An 18,516-nucleotide genomic window follows, 5' to 3' on the forward strand; every position below is an offset into this window, starting at 1 on the left:
CCTAATACCCTGCTTGAGCCAAACTGAATTATTTACAGACTATTTTCTATTAATGGTCCATGCTTTTCCTATCTTTGGGCATTATTTTCCACTGAGCTTCTTTCTCCCAACCACTTTCCTTATGCCTCACTTCTAAGTTTCCAGACCAGTCTTTGCTCTGTTCAAAAGCTACCTTGTGTTTAGTCTTTTTTGATTCCTTTAGCGGGTTTCACCTTTTTCAGTAACACTTATCTGCTCCTCTCTGTGGTTTATCACCTCTACTGGGGAGACGTACCATTAGAGGAGGCCCTACATCTAACTTACCAGAGGCCCTATAGTTATAATATAATGACTTATAAACAGAAAGTGTTCAATCCATGTTTTATTGAATAAATGAATGACTGATAGGGAAAAATGTTCCCTAAGGTAATAGTATAAGAATTGGAAGGGAATGATGTTGATAAGAAAGAGACATTTCATCTCTGAGATTAATCATTTGTTTAAGATATAATAAACTCACCTGTAATTTGTGTATAGTCATGCTGAAGAAGGAAGCACAGAGTTTTTTGATAATGTGGAGTCAAGAGAGGTGACAGGTGTTGAAAACTTGTATTGTCCTTTAAAGTGACCACACACTCTGGATCACTTGGATAGTACCAGTTTATATATTTTGTTTCAGCATAGCACTCTTAAAAGTGTCCCATGTTAAATGCTGTTATATGGTCACCCTATTTATCAAATACTTCTTTGACATTTTTAGACTGGTGGGTCCTTGTGCTTGTGAAACTTGTGGCATAGGCTAATGTATGGCATAATAGACTTGTAGTTAGCCAGACGTGTGTATAAATTCCATCTTTGTCACTTACTAGAAATATAATCTGGACAAGTTTCCAAGACCTCTGTGAGCACCCTTATATATGGCTGTTGTGTTCAGAACAGAAACTGGAGATCTTGAATATGGAAATTCTCAGTAATGTCCAAGTTTCAGTATTTATAACCCTACAGAGGTTTTATTAGGGGCCAGATATGTCTAGGGTAGTAGAGAAAGAAATATTTCAGAGTTGTTAAATCTCCAGTCTTCTGCATTAAAGATCACACAACCAAATATAAGGGCATGGTTCTTGCTAGTTGGCTGTTTCACCTGGTTATCAATAGAAAGGCAAAAGATCACAGAAATTGGATTCTAGCCTCATCATTTGTCTTTTTCAGTGAGAAGAGTGGGCACAACAGGGCATGAAGTTTATATATTTCCCTTTTACTATAAATTTAGAGTTCCAACCAAGTCTGAATTTAGGACTTCTAGATTTTTTATTCATTACAAAGAAGGAAAAAGTGCCTGTATTATAAAATATTTCCAATTGGGAATAGATCAAGGGATTGCGAAGAACGATCAGATCAAATTTATCTGCTAGAAATATGACTCTGATGAAAAAAAAAATCCAGGGAGTATTTTTCAAGTAGGCATTTATATTTCAGTGATTAAGAAACAATTCTAGAGCCAGGCTGTTGGAGTTTGATCATTACTCTACCACTTTCTAACCAAAGGGTCTTGGTTATGTTATTTAAACTTCTCAGTTTTCTTATATGTAAATAGGGATTAAAAAAAAAAAAAAAGCCTGTCTTATTGGTTGGTTCTGACAATTAAATTTGTTAATATTGTAAAATTCTTAGAATACTTTCTAGCCAATAGCCAGCATGCTTATGCACTAAATATTATTTAAGCACTTGAGGGTAATAAGTACTCTCCCTTATCTTTGTGTTTAGGTTGAGAAGATGAGACTTTTGTGGTGTGTAATGAGTCTCTCCTTCTATGGGATCCTGCAAAGTGATACTTCAGGTAAGTGAATGGCTTTTGACAATCTATTGAAATCCAAGTCATGCATAGGGTAATATCTCAAGTCTTTCGGAAAATGAGTTAATGTTGTTTATTTTCATTGTCTTCTGTGGTAGTACAGAATCATAGATTTGACAGAATTATAGAATGTTGATAATGGGAGGAACCACTGACATCTCTAGTCGTTATGGGTCACAGTGCACTTAGGGCAGTGGTCTGAATGTGCATTAATATAGAAATTTTCTATCACTTTCACATTTAAGCCAACTAGAATCCTGCTTCTTTTCCTTGGTTCAGGTCCTGTGAGAAAATAAATGACAGTGATGGTAGCAGCACTCTGTTTTCTAAACCTGAGCCAGTGGTGGAGAGGCCTTGGTGGTAACAGTCCATTGAGACCTTATCAAAACAAATAAATAATGATGAGTTTCCATCTCACTGCTTCTAGATAGGAAATATAGGACATGTCATTAAGTTCATTCTTTCTTTGGTTCGTAAGAGGACCCAGCCAAAGCCTTCATTGGATTTGAATAACCAAACTCAATGCTCATGAATCTGGATCACATGAAATCTGAGTTACAAGGGACTTGAAAATCCACTTTTTCAGGTCTCCTCTCATCTCCAGAATTACTGTTGAGAACCATTTCATGGTACCTCTAAGTAGTAATACCTGATTGCAGCCCATTATGTCTTTGGACTGACCAAATTCTTAGAAAGATTTTAGTACATATAAGTGAAATTTGTCTCCTTGTCATTTCCATACATTTCTTTGGTTCAACTGCTTGCTTTAAATAGAAATACATAATCCAATCATTTTCAATTTTAATGCAAGGAACCTATCTTTTTTTTAAATTTAAAAAAAGCTTTCCACAGATAATTCCCTGAAGATCATGGGCTATACTTTGATTATCATTGAGTTATATCCTCTATGTGAGAGGCCCTCAGAAATGTTAAAACAGTAATCATATAACCATGACCATGTTCTCTAACATATGCCGTCATCTATTCTTTACATGGCATGAATTTGAGCCCTTTCACCATCGTGCTCACATTTTCTTGGTGTGTTTCAGTTTTGCTATGCTTCTTAAAGCATTTTATTAGAAACCAAAAATAGCACTAAAGGAGGAGTATAACTAGGATGGAGTCAACTCAAAGCTGAGAGAAGTAGATAACTTCCAATCTTGTTGGCCCTGGGATCTTCACAGAGGAAAACATTTATTATAACCAGGGTTGATACTCAGCTGGGGTACACTATAATACGGTCCACTGGCTGTTTATACAAGCATCTGTCCTGTTTAGCTGAATGTCCCATTTCACTGATCAGTGCCACGATGCCTTGATTTTTAAATATGTGAAATAATAATTGACACATAGACACATAATAGGTGCTCTCTCCCTCTCTCTCTCTCTCTCTCTGTCTCTCTCTCTCTCTCTAAACATAATGAAACTTCAATACAATTGAAATGCTTGGACTTGTGTATTATTAATTAGTTTCTCTCTCTCTCTCTCCCCCTCTCTCTCTCTCTCTCTCTCGCATACACACATATGTTCTTTCACACGCATTTTTGGGCCAGATTGGCCAACTGGCCAGTTTTATAATGGATTCATACCAGTAATTCATCAGTGTGATTTTATGTGTTGCCTCACGTTGAAGGAAAAGGGGAGAGGTGAGTGCGTTACTCTTGTTGAGAGAATTGCGAAGTCTCAGAAGGTAGTGGGTGCTGGTGCTTTCTCAGCAGTCCTGGCAGTGTTGCTTATCCTAATGACCTTTACTGTAATCCATCCAAGGAGCACCCCCCACTCCTAATTCTGTTGGAAAGTGAGCTTTCTACCCAGAAACTGTGACTCATAACTCTGCTGGGGAAGCTGACTTCTTGAATAAGATAAGTTCTCATACCAGCCCCATTGAGTCACTACAGGAGGAGGAAACATGTTGTAATCCCCTCAGCCCATCTGGCACATATTCATTCACTTCCTTATGAAAAGGTGTATTGTGTCTGTGTCAGTGATGTACTTCCTAGTTGGAGGGAAAGGAACAAAAAGGAAGTGTTGTTGATAAGAATAAAAGGGCAACTGGCTCTGGGCTACTAGGGGAAAAAAAGGATCATGGCACATGCTGAGAGACCAACCAACCTTTCATGCATCAAGGTACCGCCTCTTACTATGATGTAGATGCTGGCAGACTTGTTGGTCTTTCATGAAGCTCTTCCTGTGCTTCAGGTTCCCATCTTAATGGAATCACAAAATTGATGTGAGGAACAAAAGAGAAATAGCCTGAAAACCCCACAGCACTGTAAATATATATGACATTAGTAAAAGTTTTGTCTTGTTTTTCTCGGCCCTTCCATGTGGCACCTCCTCTTCAGAGAAGCCCTAAATTTAAAAAAGGAGCTCTAACAACATAAGAACTTTCCTTCCATGCAGTGTTTCAAATGCCGTGAATTGGACATCAAGCCACACAATTCTGACTTCAGAAAGTAGTCTTTCTGGAAGGCAGCTCTTCTAACCACTATACCACCAATGCCAGAACATAGTCTTTCTGGTAGCAGTACTGTGATTTCCTTATTTGCTCAGGAATTTGGAGTGTGATTTTCATCTCAGGTGGTGATAAAAGCCAATAATCAAAAGCAAGCATCTACTTTCTTTTAAGGAACTAAAGCTTGGATAATTACAATAGCGATAATATAATTATAATGTGTTAGTTATAATGGTAATAATAAAGCTCTCTTTTCTGAAAAATCACTTTACATTTCACATATTTTATGTCATTTGACTCTCACACCCAGACCGTAGAGTAGTCAGACTGTTATAACTCCCTTTTTTTAGATAAGAAAAAAAGAATCAAAGTGGTTAAGTGAATTAGCCAAAGTCCCACAGCTAATACTTAGCATAACTGTGACTTCAACTGGTTCCTCAGTTCCCAAGATGCATGCTGTTTTTACTAAATATACTCTCTCTTGGACTCTACTAGAATATATACAATTTAGAAAGAAGATTAAGATTAATTCTAGGGGTCACAAGTTTTGCCGTTAAAGAAACACTCAGTAATAGATTTCTGTGCTTTTTAGATAAGGAGTATCTTTGCGTCCCCCCCTCCCAATATATTATTTTTTAAGAGAAAAATCACTGTAATGTAAGCTCAAAACGCAATATTCCAATTTTTTGCTTGTTATTGTATTAAACATTTCCAACACTAAACCCAAAGAAATTCTCCTTTGCAAGAATTCCAAAAGCAAACTTCGACTCATCACACATTTCTCTTTTGGTGTTTTATTGGCAGCGTGTTAGAAAGCCAAACCGTTAAAGCTGACTTTAGAACAGGAATAAATATTGGAACTTGTGATTTCCAAGTTGGAGAGTAAGAATAGCACCATATATAATATGGTGAATTTAAAAAATATTGCCATATCAAAATTATTTGCTACACAGAGCACTTAAGGATGAGAGCAATGTATTTTCTTCTCCAAATGCATATACACCCAGATCAGTGAATACAGCTTTCTTTTTTAAAGTCAACGGACAGTTGACTATGCACTAGGTGTAGGGCTGGATTTCACACACATTATCATTAACTTTACAGAAAACACTGTAGGGAGGCGTGGGAGCTAGAGATTCTTAGACTGGTTTTGTAGATTAGGAAAGGAAGAGCCAGGGGAGTGGCCTAAGCTAACAGTACTCATGGTGGCATGGCTGATAGAGCTGGGATTTGAAGGCTACCCTTGACTCCAGAACCAGAGCTCTTTCCTTTAGAACACATTTTCTTTAGTTCCTTTAGGACTTGTTCTGCTAATGGAGGTAAATTCCTCTGATTTCTTTTCCATTTTTTTATAAGAAATTTGCAGAGGGTGGAAATAATCTTTTGGCTTATTGAGAGTGAATAATAGTAAATAAATAATAACCAAAAACACTGTATTTTACCAGGAAATAAGAAACATTGGGTTAAGTTATGACTGTTTCACTTTGTGAGTTGTGTAATGACGTAAAAGAAGTCATCTAATCACTCTGTGTCACTTTGTCCTTGCCTATAAACCAAACCAACCAACCAACCAATGACAGCAAAGCCCCAACCAATTCTGCCTTGTGTTTTTATTAATGAGCGTTATGGATATTATTAGACCTCATGGACATACATCACCTATGCTCTTCCTATTTAATTAAGTAATTTCTGATGACAAGTATTTCATACAGTGATTTCACTTCATTCTAAAGATCAGATGTTTGACCATTTTATAGTATAGAATCCAGGGTAAATAGGGAAGGTTCTTACTGTATGCATCTTACATTAAAATCTGAGAGAAAGAAGAGAAGGTTACTAGCCTATAGAGAGGTACTAGAGAAGACTTCTCAATCAAAGATCAGTTGCTCTATGGAAGAGAAAATGCATCTCTTATTTGGGAGCAGAATAGTGAGGTGTGACTGAAGGGACAATGCGAAGGCAATTTAGGAGCCAAGCTGGAAAGGCAGGCTGGGAACAGACTACGGAGGACAGGAATCCCTACAGAGAAAGAGAATATTTGTGTTTAATGTATTTTAGATATAGTTGGCTAGTTCTTTCTTCTTTTTTAAATTTTGTCTTACTTTTATAAGGACATGTAATATTTTTAATGCAATGTAATGGTTTTCTTAGCTTTTATCAGGATTCAATTTGTTGTCAGGCCCAGTGGCCTCATGTTATTGAATGTGATTTTTGAAAAACTATATTTAGATGTACTTGTGACATTCAGTCCTGTCTCTGTTGCTCATGGCTGGTCATCCTGAACACCCTTCGTTTCTATGCAATTTAGTTCAAACATTTGAAGAATGTCTGAAGAATATAGTTTCATTTTATTCTTAGACCTAAAGGTCATTGGGATTATAACATTTCACCCTGTTGTCCTTTAAATGCTGCCACTTGGGAGCACGCAGCTTCACTTTTTTTTCTTCTTTTGTTTTGTTTTTGAGCTGCATTTGTATTTTGAAACACACTAATGTTCATTTTTAAGTTACTTATACTTCCCAAGGGTGTGTATTCTGTAGCCTGATTGAGAAGAGATCTGAGTATCACAGTTTATTGGCCTGATGCTGACTTTGCAAATATAAACTCTTCACAACAGTTTCTTGTTATCATGGTCATAATTCTATGTTTAGAAAAATGGTCTCATTTATACTTCACATGGCGGTGTTAAGAGAAACCACTAATTTTGCAGGGAATATATGTATATAGTATATAGTATATATACATATAGTATATGTATACATGTATATAGTTTAGGTGACAATGTCTGGTTTATAGGAATTTACTCTGCCCTTAAAATTACCTTTATCTCTGCATTTCCCCCCAAATATTTGTTTCTGCATTACTGAGATGAGTTTTATAGAACCAGATCACTATTTCGATTATCAGCGACTCACTCCAAGCCAGTTATCACCCATTTTCATTCCATTGGTTTTAATTTTTTTCTATTTAGCTAATTAACTTCTTTAGAAAATAAAATACATATCTACCCTCAACATAAAATGCAATGATTGCTTTATTTTAAAATCCACTGAGAGCTGCTACTCATTTATTTTTGAAGGACAGATTGAAAATGGATACATTTTAAAAATAATCTGGAAACATCAGTCAGCAACTTCAAGTACCTGCCATCCAGACCTATAAAAGCTGAGATACAGAATTGCCTTCTTTCGTCTTTACCTGTTTTAGAGGCAGTAGAAACAATGAAAATATAAGATGGCTGAGAAAATGAGAGAAAAGAGATAAAATAATCACACACTCAACAATCTAGACTTGGCCGAGTTCTGCTGTTTTCATGAATTTCTTTTCTCCTGCCATCGGAATCAAATCTCTTGGTATAGCTGTACATTATTGGGAAATAAATATCACTTTCGTACAGTGTCTGTAAGGTCTGAAATAATAGTTTAAGTCTCTTTGCCCATCAATCCATTGTTTTTTTTTTTTTCCTTCCAAGATACTTTCATCTTTTTTGAAGTGCTTCTTGAGGTAGGCAGGAGTGTGCATTTTTATATGTATACCAAGATACTGATGTTTGCATTTTTCCATTAATTTATATGTCAGAATATTTTGTTCCCTTTAAATTTTGGCCTTGCCATACCAGTGAGAGGGACCAAGTGAAGAGTATTTGCCAATTATCACTTCCTCACCGGTAACTGTAGGGTCTACACCACAAATATAGTTACTCAAGAGGAACAAAACAGAAAGAGAGCACATCCATTAGTCACTAGTGGTCTTTCTACATAAATATAGCTCTTTATTAATGTAATATCCTGGGTTTTATTTGATTCCTAATTACTTAAACTTACAGTAGAACTGTAGTTGAAATATAAGACTCTATTATTGTTAAAGCAAACACAGATAGATATACAAATTGTTGTTTCCAGGTAGATTTCAACTATTATTACCCATTATTTACTTACTATAGCTTTGCCTTTTTTTCTTTGAGGAGAAACCTTTAATCGTTCACAATAGACTCATTGGCTATTTAAACACATTGTACCTAATAGTTAAATTGATACACCCAGGTTAACTGTTCTTTAGATCCTTTGGGAGTTCAGAGTGCCCCAAAGTTGCCTAATGAACTAATTTTTTCTTTTCAGGGAGAAAGCATTTATTTTATCTTTATATTTTCTAATTTTCTTTGGACCTTTTGATCTATCTGGTTCCCTAGGGAAAATTGTTTTTCTCTTATGGGAGACTTTTAACATCCACAGCTCGATTCTAAATTCCTCTTTATCACTTTTTTACTGACCACTCAAGGTAAAAGGAAAATGAAAAAGGAGCGGAGATGTGGAGAAAAGAGGGCAGGAAGGGAAGAGAGGATGAGAGAGAAGAGTTAGAGATAGAAATAGAAAAAGAGAGATAACAGAGAAAGAGATACAGAGTGTCTTTTCACAGAGGGACTTGCTGAATTTGATGCAAACCCAGGTATTTATTGTTTCAGATCATAAAAGAACATTTTTAGTACCATACTTAAATATTCCCCCATTTTTCCTGAACTTTCCATTGGGTGGTATCCTTTTTCAACAATTCATTTTTTTTCTATTTTTTTTTTTTGACATTTTGACTTTTCCCCTTCTTCCTAGTATATTAAAATGATGAGAGCAAATACAAGCTTTAAGTATTTTAGAGCAGCGGTCCCCAAACTTATTGGCACCAGGAACCAGTGCTCCTATAATAATCCAGAGCCTGATGATTTCAGGTGGTGCTGAGGTGGTGATGCTAGCACTGGGGAGTGGCTGCAAATACAGATGAAGCTTTGCTTGCTTGCCCACCACTCACCTCCTGCTGTGAATTCCGAATTACTAACAGGCCGTGAACTGTTAGTGGTCCACTGCCAGGAGGCTGGAGACCCTGCTTTTAAAGGTTTCCTTACATCTAATGCACCTCCAGCTGTGAGAGTCATCAGCATATCGAGGGATATGCTTTGTCAACTAGGATACTTGTATTCTGAAGGAAGTGTAAGGCAGAGATGGTGGAGACATAGAGCTGTGCATGGCCTTCATAATAATGAAGGAAGAGGAGATAGCAGGCAAGAATATAAGACTCTGGCTCCCCATTTACACCTTGCATTCATAAGATCTAAGGCAGAAATCATCTGCTGTTGTTGCAGTTAACAGTGAGCTGTGAAACACCTTTCCTGGTAGCAACGTATTGCTTGAAGTTCAGTAGAAACCCAGTTTATATGCAGACCTAGGAGGAGGGTGTAGCTTTGTCTAGAGAAAAATTGAAATCATGGACATTGTGAACAGAGCAATTAGTAAATGTAAGCGTTGGAGGAGTTCCTCCCATTGCATGAATCTTAGTGAGATATATATACTAAAGCGGGGTTTCAGGAAGAAAGTGAAGGAAGGCAAGGTCTTTTTTCCTGGTTGCTTTGTTAGAGCCAGATCTTAGTTATCTCACCTTTATTGCTCTAAATATCCTGTTATTAAAAAGGCCCTTCCTCTCATCTACAATGCACTGATAATTGATGACTGCAATAATAGCTATGATGCATTATGCAATATTGAATTTTTTTTAATTACTAAAGGAAGATCGTGGTAAGCTTAGCATGGCTTTAAATCTCTTACTCTGATTCTCTGTAAATTGGTAATAACTGTAGAGTGGACTGTGTGTGTAATAGAAAAGAAAGAATGTGGGGGAAATAACATTAACTGAATAATATATATGTGTTACATAAATTTTTGAACATCCCCATAATATAGAGATAGGTGTTTTAATCTGTCTTCACCATTGAGGAACTTCAGATTTAGAAAAGTGAATTAAAAAGTTAAATTAACCTAATAGCTTACTATAGCTATTAAGTTATAAAACTTGCATACCTGTTTGACTTTAAAATGCATGCTATTTTCACTATACCATGTTGCCACTGAATTCTTAATAATTAAAACTCTTCGCTTTCTAAATATGTCAATGAAAGCAGTCTATCAATAATTGGTAAAATGGAATTACACATTTGAAAAGAAACATTCAACCAAATAAAAAAAAAGAAACATAGAATATGATTTTTTTTATGTTGCAAATACAATGTCAAGTTGATTTGTTCCAAGCTTCCTGAAAGATATACCATGCACTTCATTTGCATCTATTCAGGTTATATACATTTTCCCAAGGTTATACAAAATCTCCTGAAGAAAATCGGTTCTAGACAAGATAAGAGATGGATAAAAGAAAGACAGCTCAGTACAGATGCAGTGTGTTTGAGTTTAGTGCCAAGCTATTAACTTTAGTATGCTGCAATGTTGTTTTGGCATTACTCATTTGGCTTCCCATGCGGCTTAGAGATACTAACTGTAACTTCCTGTCTTTCGTTCTTACCCAGCTACAGCAGGCTCCGGTCCTCCTCCTAGATGTTAACAGACTTAGCAAATAATGTTTACATGTGGCTCAGAGATTTTTTTGGTGTCCAGTAGTGCATAGCTCTAGACAATTCTTTTTAGTCTAAAAGTACAAGTTTTTTTTTTTTTTTTTTTTCTCTGTTAGACTTTGGCAGTGATTAGTGTACATTTTGAAATTTGATGGTGGTTTCACTCCAAGTTCCATTTTATTTCTGAGGGAGCTGGAATGTTTTATTTTTCTCAGAAGCTGTCACTTTTGTGTATGTATGTGGCAGCAAAACAGCTAGAATAACCATCACCTGGATTCAGCAAGTACACAAAAGATTGGGCTGGGGACATTATCATTACTTTATACATAGTATATTATTTCACTCACTGCGGACTCTCCAGAATTGAAAACCTGAAAATTTGTTGAGGATTAATGCACAAGTCCTCTTCGGGAAATCGTTGTTTTCATGGGCTAGTCATCCATTTTAAAGCATATAGTATTTTTATCACACGAAGATGACAAGTATTTCTCTTTTATTTCGAGAACACACCTTTGTGATTGAGAAGAAACAGGTCAAAGATCTATATAACCTCTACATTTAGGGAGGCTGGTTCTTTATGATTAGATGTGAAACCCAGCTCAGCAGATGTTTTCTGGGCACCTGTTATGCACAAAGATTCATACCACAGGGAGTATAAAGAGGGGTAAGCCACTTTACATTCATTGATTTGTAGTATATTGGTATGTGCTAGACCCTGTGCTTGCCCATATTTATTGGTAAACAAGACAGACATGATCTATACCCTTATGGAGCTTCCAGTCTTAGGGAAGGTTTAGGACGGCATAAAAGAAATAAACACATTAAAAAGTTTTGTGAAGATTATCTAGAAGGCATTATACTGATCACAGTACATCCCATTGAAAGGTGAGAAACAACCACCTATATGCAAAGTAGACCGAAGGCAGTGGAGTAGCACGTGTGAAGTCCCTGAACTATAAGGACCATGCTGCCAATGTTGCTGGACCTGCAAGAACTAGGGGTAAGGGGACACGAGATGAGAGGAAGAGATAGGCAGTGTCCAGTGCATATTAAGAGTATTGTTATATTTACTTTCACCGCAACAAAAAAATATTGAAAGGATTTAAGCAGATCCTTAACAGCTTATTAAATGTCTCTGCTAGCTGCCATATGGGAAATATATTGGAGATTTTAGTTTCCCTCAGTATGGTGGACAAGGTCCCTTAAATGACCCTTTTACTGTAAAGCATCTAGAAATGATGCATTTAAAAGTAAGTGTCTTTTAAAATGAATTGTTGTGTTGGTAAGAAGTCCTTAGAGAACAAAATTGAAGTGAAAACAGGAATCCAGAAAAGAAAAGAAGCCAGCTCTGCAGCTGGCAGCTGCCCAAGGTAGCCTCCAGAGTTAGAGGGTGGGAAAAGATGTTTTTAAATACTAGGACATTTGGATAATTTACTTAAAAATAAAATTTCATTCTTGCTTTATGCCATATTCCCAAACAAATATCAGTTGAATTAAATATTTAAATATAAAAAATAAATTAAACCCTAAAATACTAGATGAAAATATATACAAACATTTTTATGGTATTGAGATGGAGAAGACCTTTCTAGATATATCATCAAAGGTAAACATCATTAAATAAATTTTGATATATTTGACTACATACAGATTGACAAAATTAGCATATTATAAGTTAAAGGACAAATAAAAAATTGGGAAAATATAAGTATATGTCATCAGATTACAAGCAGCTCTTGCATGCAGAAGAAATCCTTTCAATATAAAGTATGCTCCGGAAAAATGAACAACTATTTTTAACTGGCAGATCAGGCATTTCAAAAAGGATAAAACAAATTGATCATATTAAAAAGAAGCTCAAGTTCATGGGTAAGAAGATAGACGCAAATTAAACCAACAATGAGGTGCCATTTTTCATCTATTAGATTGGCAACAATTAAAGAGGTAACAATCTTACTTATCATTGATCAGGGCTTACTGATCTAATGACTAGATGTGGTGATCTCATATGCTATGGGTGAGTGTACTTGCATCAAGATGTATCCACAACTTGCATCAAGATGTATCCACAACTATATTTTTCTTACGATGTTACCTATGTTTTAAAATGGATAACATTGGAAACAGTGTAAATATCTATTTATAGAGGATGCTTAATTTGTTATATCAATAAAATGGAATACTGAGCGATTAAAAATATAATATAACTTTTTATTTATTTATATGGAAGTGATTAGATGATAGGTATTTTTGTTTAAACACAGGTACCATACAGCAGGATTAGTCTGAAACCTTTAAAAACTGTGGCAGCTAAAGTTAAATTGCATTGGCTTATGAAAGTCAATTGTTCAATTTTCAGGGATTTTTCAAGCCAGTTGTTAAATCATTGATAGTTTGAAATTGGCCATGGTGAGAATATTTACCCAAAGGAATTAATATACAGATGCTACAGATTAGTTCCCCATCCCAAACCTCTGACTAGTTTATCACACAGCATTGTGAGCATGTGTGTGTAAGCACATAGGTGCATATATGTAGAAAACCTTTGATGGAATATGCCCAAATCTTAACAGTGTTTATCTTTAGAAAGTACAATTATGTTTGAGTTTATTTCCCTCTTTTAAAAATAATTTTAGGTATCAGCTGAATGTACTGCAATCTGATTATATTTATAATTAGAAATAAAGAGTAACTTAATTTTTGGAACTAAGAAAATAAAGACCTAAACTGTTGGAGTTCTTGAGACTGTAGGTAAAGAGCAATTGTGAAATACACTGTTGTTTAAGCATTGTCTCCTTATTTCTATCTGCAAATTGAGATGTTAATAACTTCTCTAGCACAAAGATAATTTCAATATTTATGAATGACCTTGATAGACTACTAAATTCGGACATTTGTGAAGAAAAAGAGATATCACTTTTGAATTTCCTTTATTATACTGTGGCCGATATTTGCATATTTGTTAGACATGCAATGTTAAGAAAATAAACATTAGCCATCCCAATTTTTGGAGGTTGAAATCAGTGAGTCCCCATTTCTCTGCTTCAGAGTTTGCTAATACTGGATACTCAGCCCGAATAGTACCTATGTCCCCTAATTCTTGCCTACTCTATCAGTTTATTTAAACATGTCTGTTCATTTTCTGGTTTGTTTCATTTTATTATTATTTTTTTAAGAAGTCAGTGCAACAGAGTATACCCAGCCAACTGTCAATATTTCAATGTCAGTAGGCGTGATTATACATTCATTAAACAAATAAGCACTTGTTCCTTCATCTGTCCGCATTCCTTCATATCTCCATGCAACAAACATATGTCATGTTGGGCTTACCTGTGTCAGATATAGTTCATATTATCATTGTAGCAACTAATCATTACAGTGGTGAATGACATCATATAGTAGTTTATAATTTTAAAATGCTCGCATTATTTGACCATTAGAAAAACGATAAAGTATATCATTATTCATGGATCAGGAATAAGAGACTTTGAAAGTTTAGGTGACTCATCCATAATCATAGAGATAGTAAACAGAAGAACCAGGACTCAAGCCTTTATCTTCTAGTCTCATTATTCTTTTTCTTAGCAGACCTAGAGGATCCCAACCCTTTCATTAGTAAAGAAATCATTTATTTTATGTTTTCTAAAGACTCTATGTGTTGAAAGCAATAGAAACCAGTCATGTTAGCCTTTTAGCCATTACTACACTCTAAGTTAAGAATATAATCATTATGTGAAAAAAACAAACAAACTCTGTTTGTTAGCTGCCAATCCACATCTACTCACTCTCCCCTACCCTTCAGCCCTAGGCAACCACTAATCTCCTTTCTATCTCTATAGATTTGCCTATTCTGGACATTTAATAGAAATGGAAACATATTATATGTGGCTTTTTGTAACTAGCTTAGCATAATGTTTTCACATAATGTTTTTAAGATACATCCATATTGTGGCATGTATCCATATTTCTTTACCTTTTATTGATGAATAATATTCCATTATTTATCCATTAATTATCATTGGACACTTAGATTATTTTCACTTATTGTCTGTCATGAAAAATGATGATGTGAACATTTGTGTACATATGGATATATGTTTTCATTTTTCTTAGATAAATACCTAGAAGTAGAATTTCTGGGTCATATGGTATGTGTTTAACATTTCGAAGAACTGCCAAACTGTCTTCTGAAGTATGACTGCACCATCGTAAATGTCTTTTTGAAGTATTGAATAGCAAATAAGCCTCAGGTTGGTTATGATAACATAGCCACCTTACAGTCTGGTTTCTTAAGGCAAAACACATTGCATCAAAAAAGAAGAGATCATGGTGAATTCAGAGGTCTTCCCAGGACTCAGCTTCTTAATTTGTGGTCCAAGAGAGGAGCATTTGAGTATTTCCTCTTCGCTAGTGTAACAAATTTAAATCTCAGTGATATGGGAGCTCAAAAAAGGTCCTGGGTCAGAAAATACCTTCAATAATTCATAATATATAGTGTAGAGGAAAAAAGTATCCTAGACTCAAGTCAAACCTTGGCTCCATGTGACTCTCTGTCCTTATCTATAAAATGAAGATGATAATATCTGTCCTACCTTGCTGAGTTGTTTCGGAGATATTTCAAGTTTTTCTGTAATCAGCAAAAGCAAGTAAGGAAGCAGAAGCTATGTCCGATGAGCCTAAAAACTGACACCACATACTTAGCATGTGGGTAAGCATCAGCTGGTTCTCTGTATTATAAGATTAGGTTTGAGATTTTTGCATTCAAAATTGGGTGTTCGCCCACAAGAATGCACATTTCCAAATGACATTAAACCTTTACCCAGAAGAATTTTTATTTGCTCTAGATGTGTTTTACTTATTATTATTATTTTTTGCTTATCAATTCTACTTACCAATTTACTTGGACAATTTTCTTATCAATTTTTTAGGAATTCAAGGGCAGGTATCATGTACTCTTCAAATCAGGTTGCTTGAAAACCAGTCTTTGGTCTCAGGATTCTCTGCCACTTCCTTTAGCTTTAGTAACTCTAAATTAGTTGAGATTTATATTATTTTTCAATATAATTGTAAAATAACATTTATTCACTCACTGAACAGTCATTTATTGAAATATTTTGATGAGACAGGCTTTAGGATACAGTGAACAAAATAGGTCCTGTTTTCTATTTTTATGCTGCTTACAGTGTACTGTGTTTTTTGTCTAAATGTCTCGAGGTCCCTGTTACTTACCATGACCCATTGATGGAACCATTACTGCCTTTGCTTTAAAAATGAAGAATAAAGTAGAGTTGAATTAGACTTTAAAAAGTATAAGTGAGATATAACACAAGGAACATAAAAGATCTTGATACCGTGGGTTGCTAATTTGCTGGGTGACCTTGGACATGTTATATAACCTTTCTGAATCTGTGTTTCCTCATCTGTAAAATTGTTTAGTTCTTTCCGATTCTAGCCCACTCAGGTTCTGTAATTAAAGCTGTAGGTTTGAGGTTTAAGAGCCTCTGAAACAAGTTGCCTTTCTTTTTCTTTGCATTTTTCATTAGTCCATCTTAGGCCTTCTTTCATGTAGTTTTGTCAGCTTCTTTCCATATTAACTATTGCCTTTCCAAGCCACACCATCTCACTCTTGGACTTTTTGCAGTAACTTTATAACTAGCTCCTCCCCCACTCTTGCCTCTTCCAATTTATTCTTCACATGGCAACCAGCATTATCTATTTCAAATGGTAAATTAAATCATGATTCTCCTTTGATGAAAATCTTGAAAGTATTTCCTATTATTCTTGGAATAAACTTTCAATTCCTTGCAGTGGCCTATATCACCATTTCTGTTCAATTTTCTTCCTGTTACCTCAATCTCTTTGTATTCCTCTTTCTTGATTCTGTCAATGAAGCTTCCTGAGATCTTTTCAGACATTCACATATGGTGTTTCCTTTTTACTCTAAGGGCCTTTACACACTCTTCCTCTCAACTTTGCCCCTCATACCTTCATTCTACAGCACTCAGCTCAAAAGGCAATTCTTCGGAGAGTGCCGCCCCTCCCATCTTTGCAAACACTCAGGCTCAGTAAGATCTGTGCTCTTTCATATTATTCTATACTTCTTTTTCATGATACTCCTTCCAATAGCAATTTAGTTTTTAATTATGTAATTACTTAGTTACTTACCTAGTTAATTAGTTGTTTAATATCTGTCACTTTTTTGTAATGTAAGTTCCATGGGGACAGACACACCTCTGTATCTTTAGCGCCTAGTAGAAGGCTTTGCATTTATTAGGTGCTCAGTAAATACTCAATGAATGAATGGATATAATAAATGGCTAAAATTTCATTCTTTACATCAACTATGAGATTATTTTGTATAGGAGAGCATGAAAGTGTATATCAGGAGTTCTGAGGAAGCAACGACTTTTATCTCTATGCAATTATTGATCTCTGTTTTTACAGTGAGTTTCCTCATTCCACTCTATATAAACAAATATCCATCAAACTGTGTGTGCTGGGTACTGTGCTGGGTAACCAAGATCCAAGCCCTCTCTTTGAACTCAGAAACTAGCAGGGGATCAGGTATAACCTCAAATACCAATTATGCAAGGACAGTGGTTAATGTTACAAGAGAGGTCCAGAGAAACTGCTATTGTGGTTTAGAAGTGAAGGAAATTGTTTTAAATTGAGAGCAGCTGGCCATATCTAAATGGCTGGTGTCTAAGGTAGGTCTTGAAGGATTCGTGCAAATTGACCACTTGGAGATGCGTGGGAAAAAGTATTTCAGAGTGGGTCCACAACTGAATGCTTGTCCCCTGCCAGCTGTTACAAGTAGAGCCAAATCTTTAATTAAGAGGCTGGAATTATTTGGATCGATGTTTACTCTATACAACTCTTGACCTTTTAAAGATTATTTATTTAATTCACTCTTATTTACATATAGTAAAATTCAGTTTTTGGTATACAAAGTCTATGAATTTTGGCAACTGCAAACCATGTAACAACCACTGTAATTAAAATGCTAAAAAATTCCATTATCCCACCCCAAATTTCTCTCTTGCTTCCACTATACAGTCAACCTTTCTCCACCCTAAGCCCCTAACAATTACTGATCTGTTTTTCTGTTCCTGTAATTCGGTCTTTTCCAGAATGTCATATAGATGAAATCATTTGTAACCGGGCTTCTTGCATTTTCACTTAGCAAAATGAACTTGAGATACATCTATATTGTCAAGTGTGTCAGAAGTTCATTCCTTGTTGCTGAGTATTGGAATGTAAGAATTGTATTGGAATTGTATTGATTTACCACAGTTTGTTCACTCATTCACTAGTTGAAGTACATTTGGCTGCTTCCAGGTTTTGGTATTTATGATGAAGGCTGCTATAAACACCAGTGTACATACAGACTTTTGTCTGAACATGAATTTTAATTTCTCCAGGGTAAATATTTAGAACTGATATCGTTAGGTCATATCGTAAGTATATGTTTAACTTAATAGGAAAATGTCAAACTATTGCCTAAAATGGTTGTACTTCATTGGGAATTCCCATCAGCAATGGATGAGAGTTCCAGCTGCTGCATATCCTCATCAACACTTGTTTTCCATTTTAAAAATTTTAGCCATTTTAATAAGTATGCAGTAGTATATTGTGTGACTTTTAATTTGCATTTATCTAATGACTTGATTTGGGACATCTTTTCATGTGTTTATTTGCTATCTCTCTGTCTTCTTCGAAAAAATGTCTCAAAGTCCTTCGTCCCTTTTTCAAAATGTTTGTTTTCTTACTGAATTTAGAGAGTTCTTTATATCCTTCATATAAGCCCTTTATGAGATTTGTGATTTAAATTTTTTTTTTTTT

General features: G+C 35.3%; 1 protein-coding gene across 2 annotated transcripts in view; it reads left to right on the forward strand.

Annotated features, from left to right (window-relative positions):
* IL1RAP (interleukin 1 receptor accessory protein) overlaps positions 1-18,516 on the forward strand; it is a 123,063-nt gene that overhangs the window by 42,330 nt on the left and 62,217 nt on the right. For both annotated transcript variants that reach the window (XM_025042310.1, XM_025042311.1), the window contains exon 4: positions 1,744-1,816. In XM_025042310.1, coding sequence (XP_024898078.1) covers positions 1,744-1,816 — 73 coding nt within the window. The remainder of the gene's footprint in view (positions 1-1,743; positions 1,817-18,516) is intronic.

This window comes from Pteropus alecto, unplaced genomic scaffold (genome assembly GCF_000325575.1).
Source record: "Pteropus alecto unplaced genomic scaffold, ASM32557v1 scaffold88, whole genome shotgun sequence".
In the NCBI taxonomy this organism is placed as follows: domain Eukaryota; kingdom Metazoa; phylum Chordata; class Mammalia; order Chiroptera; family Pteropodidae; genus Pteropus; species Pteropus alecto.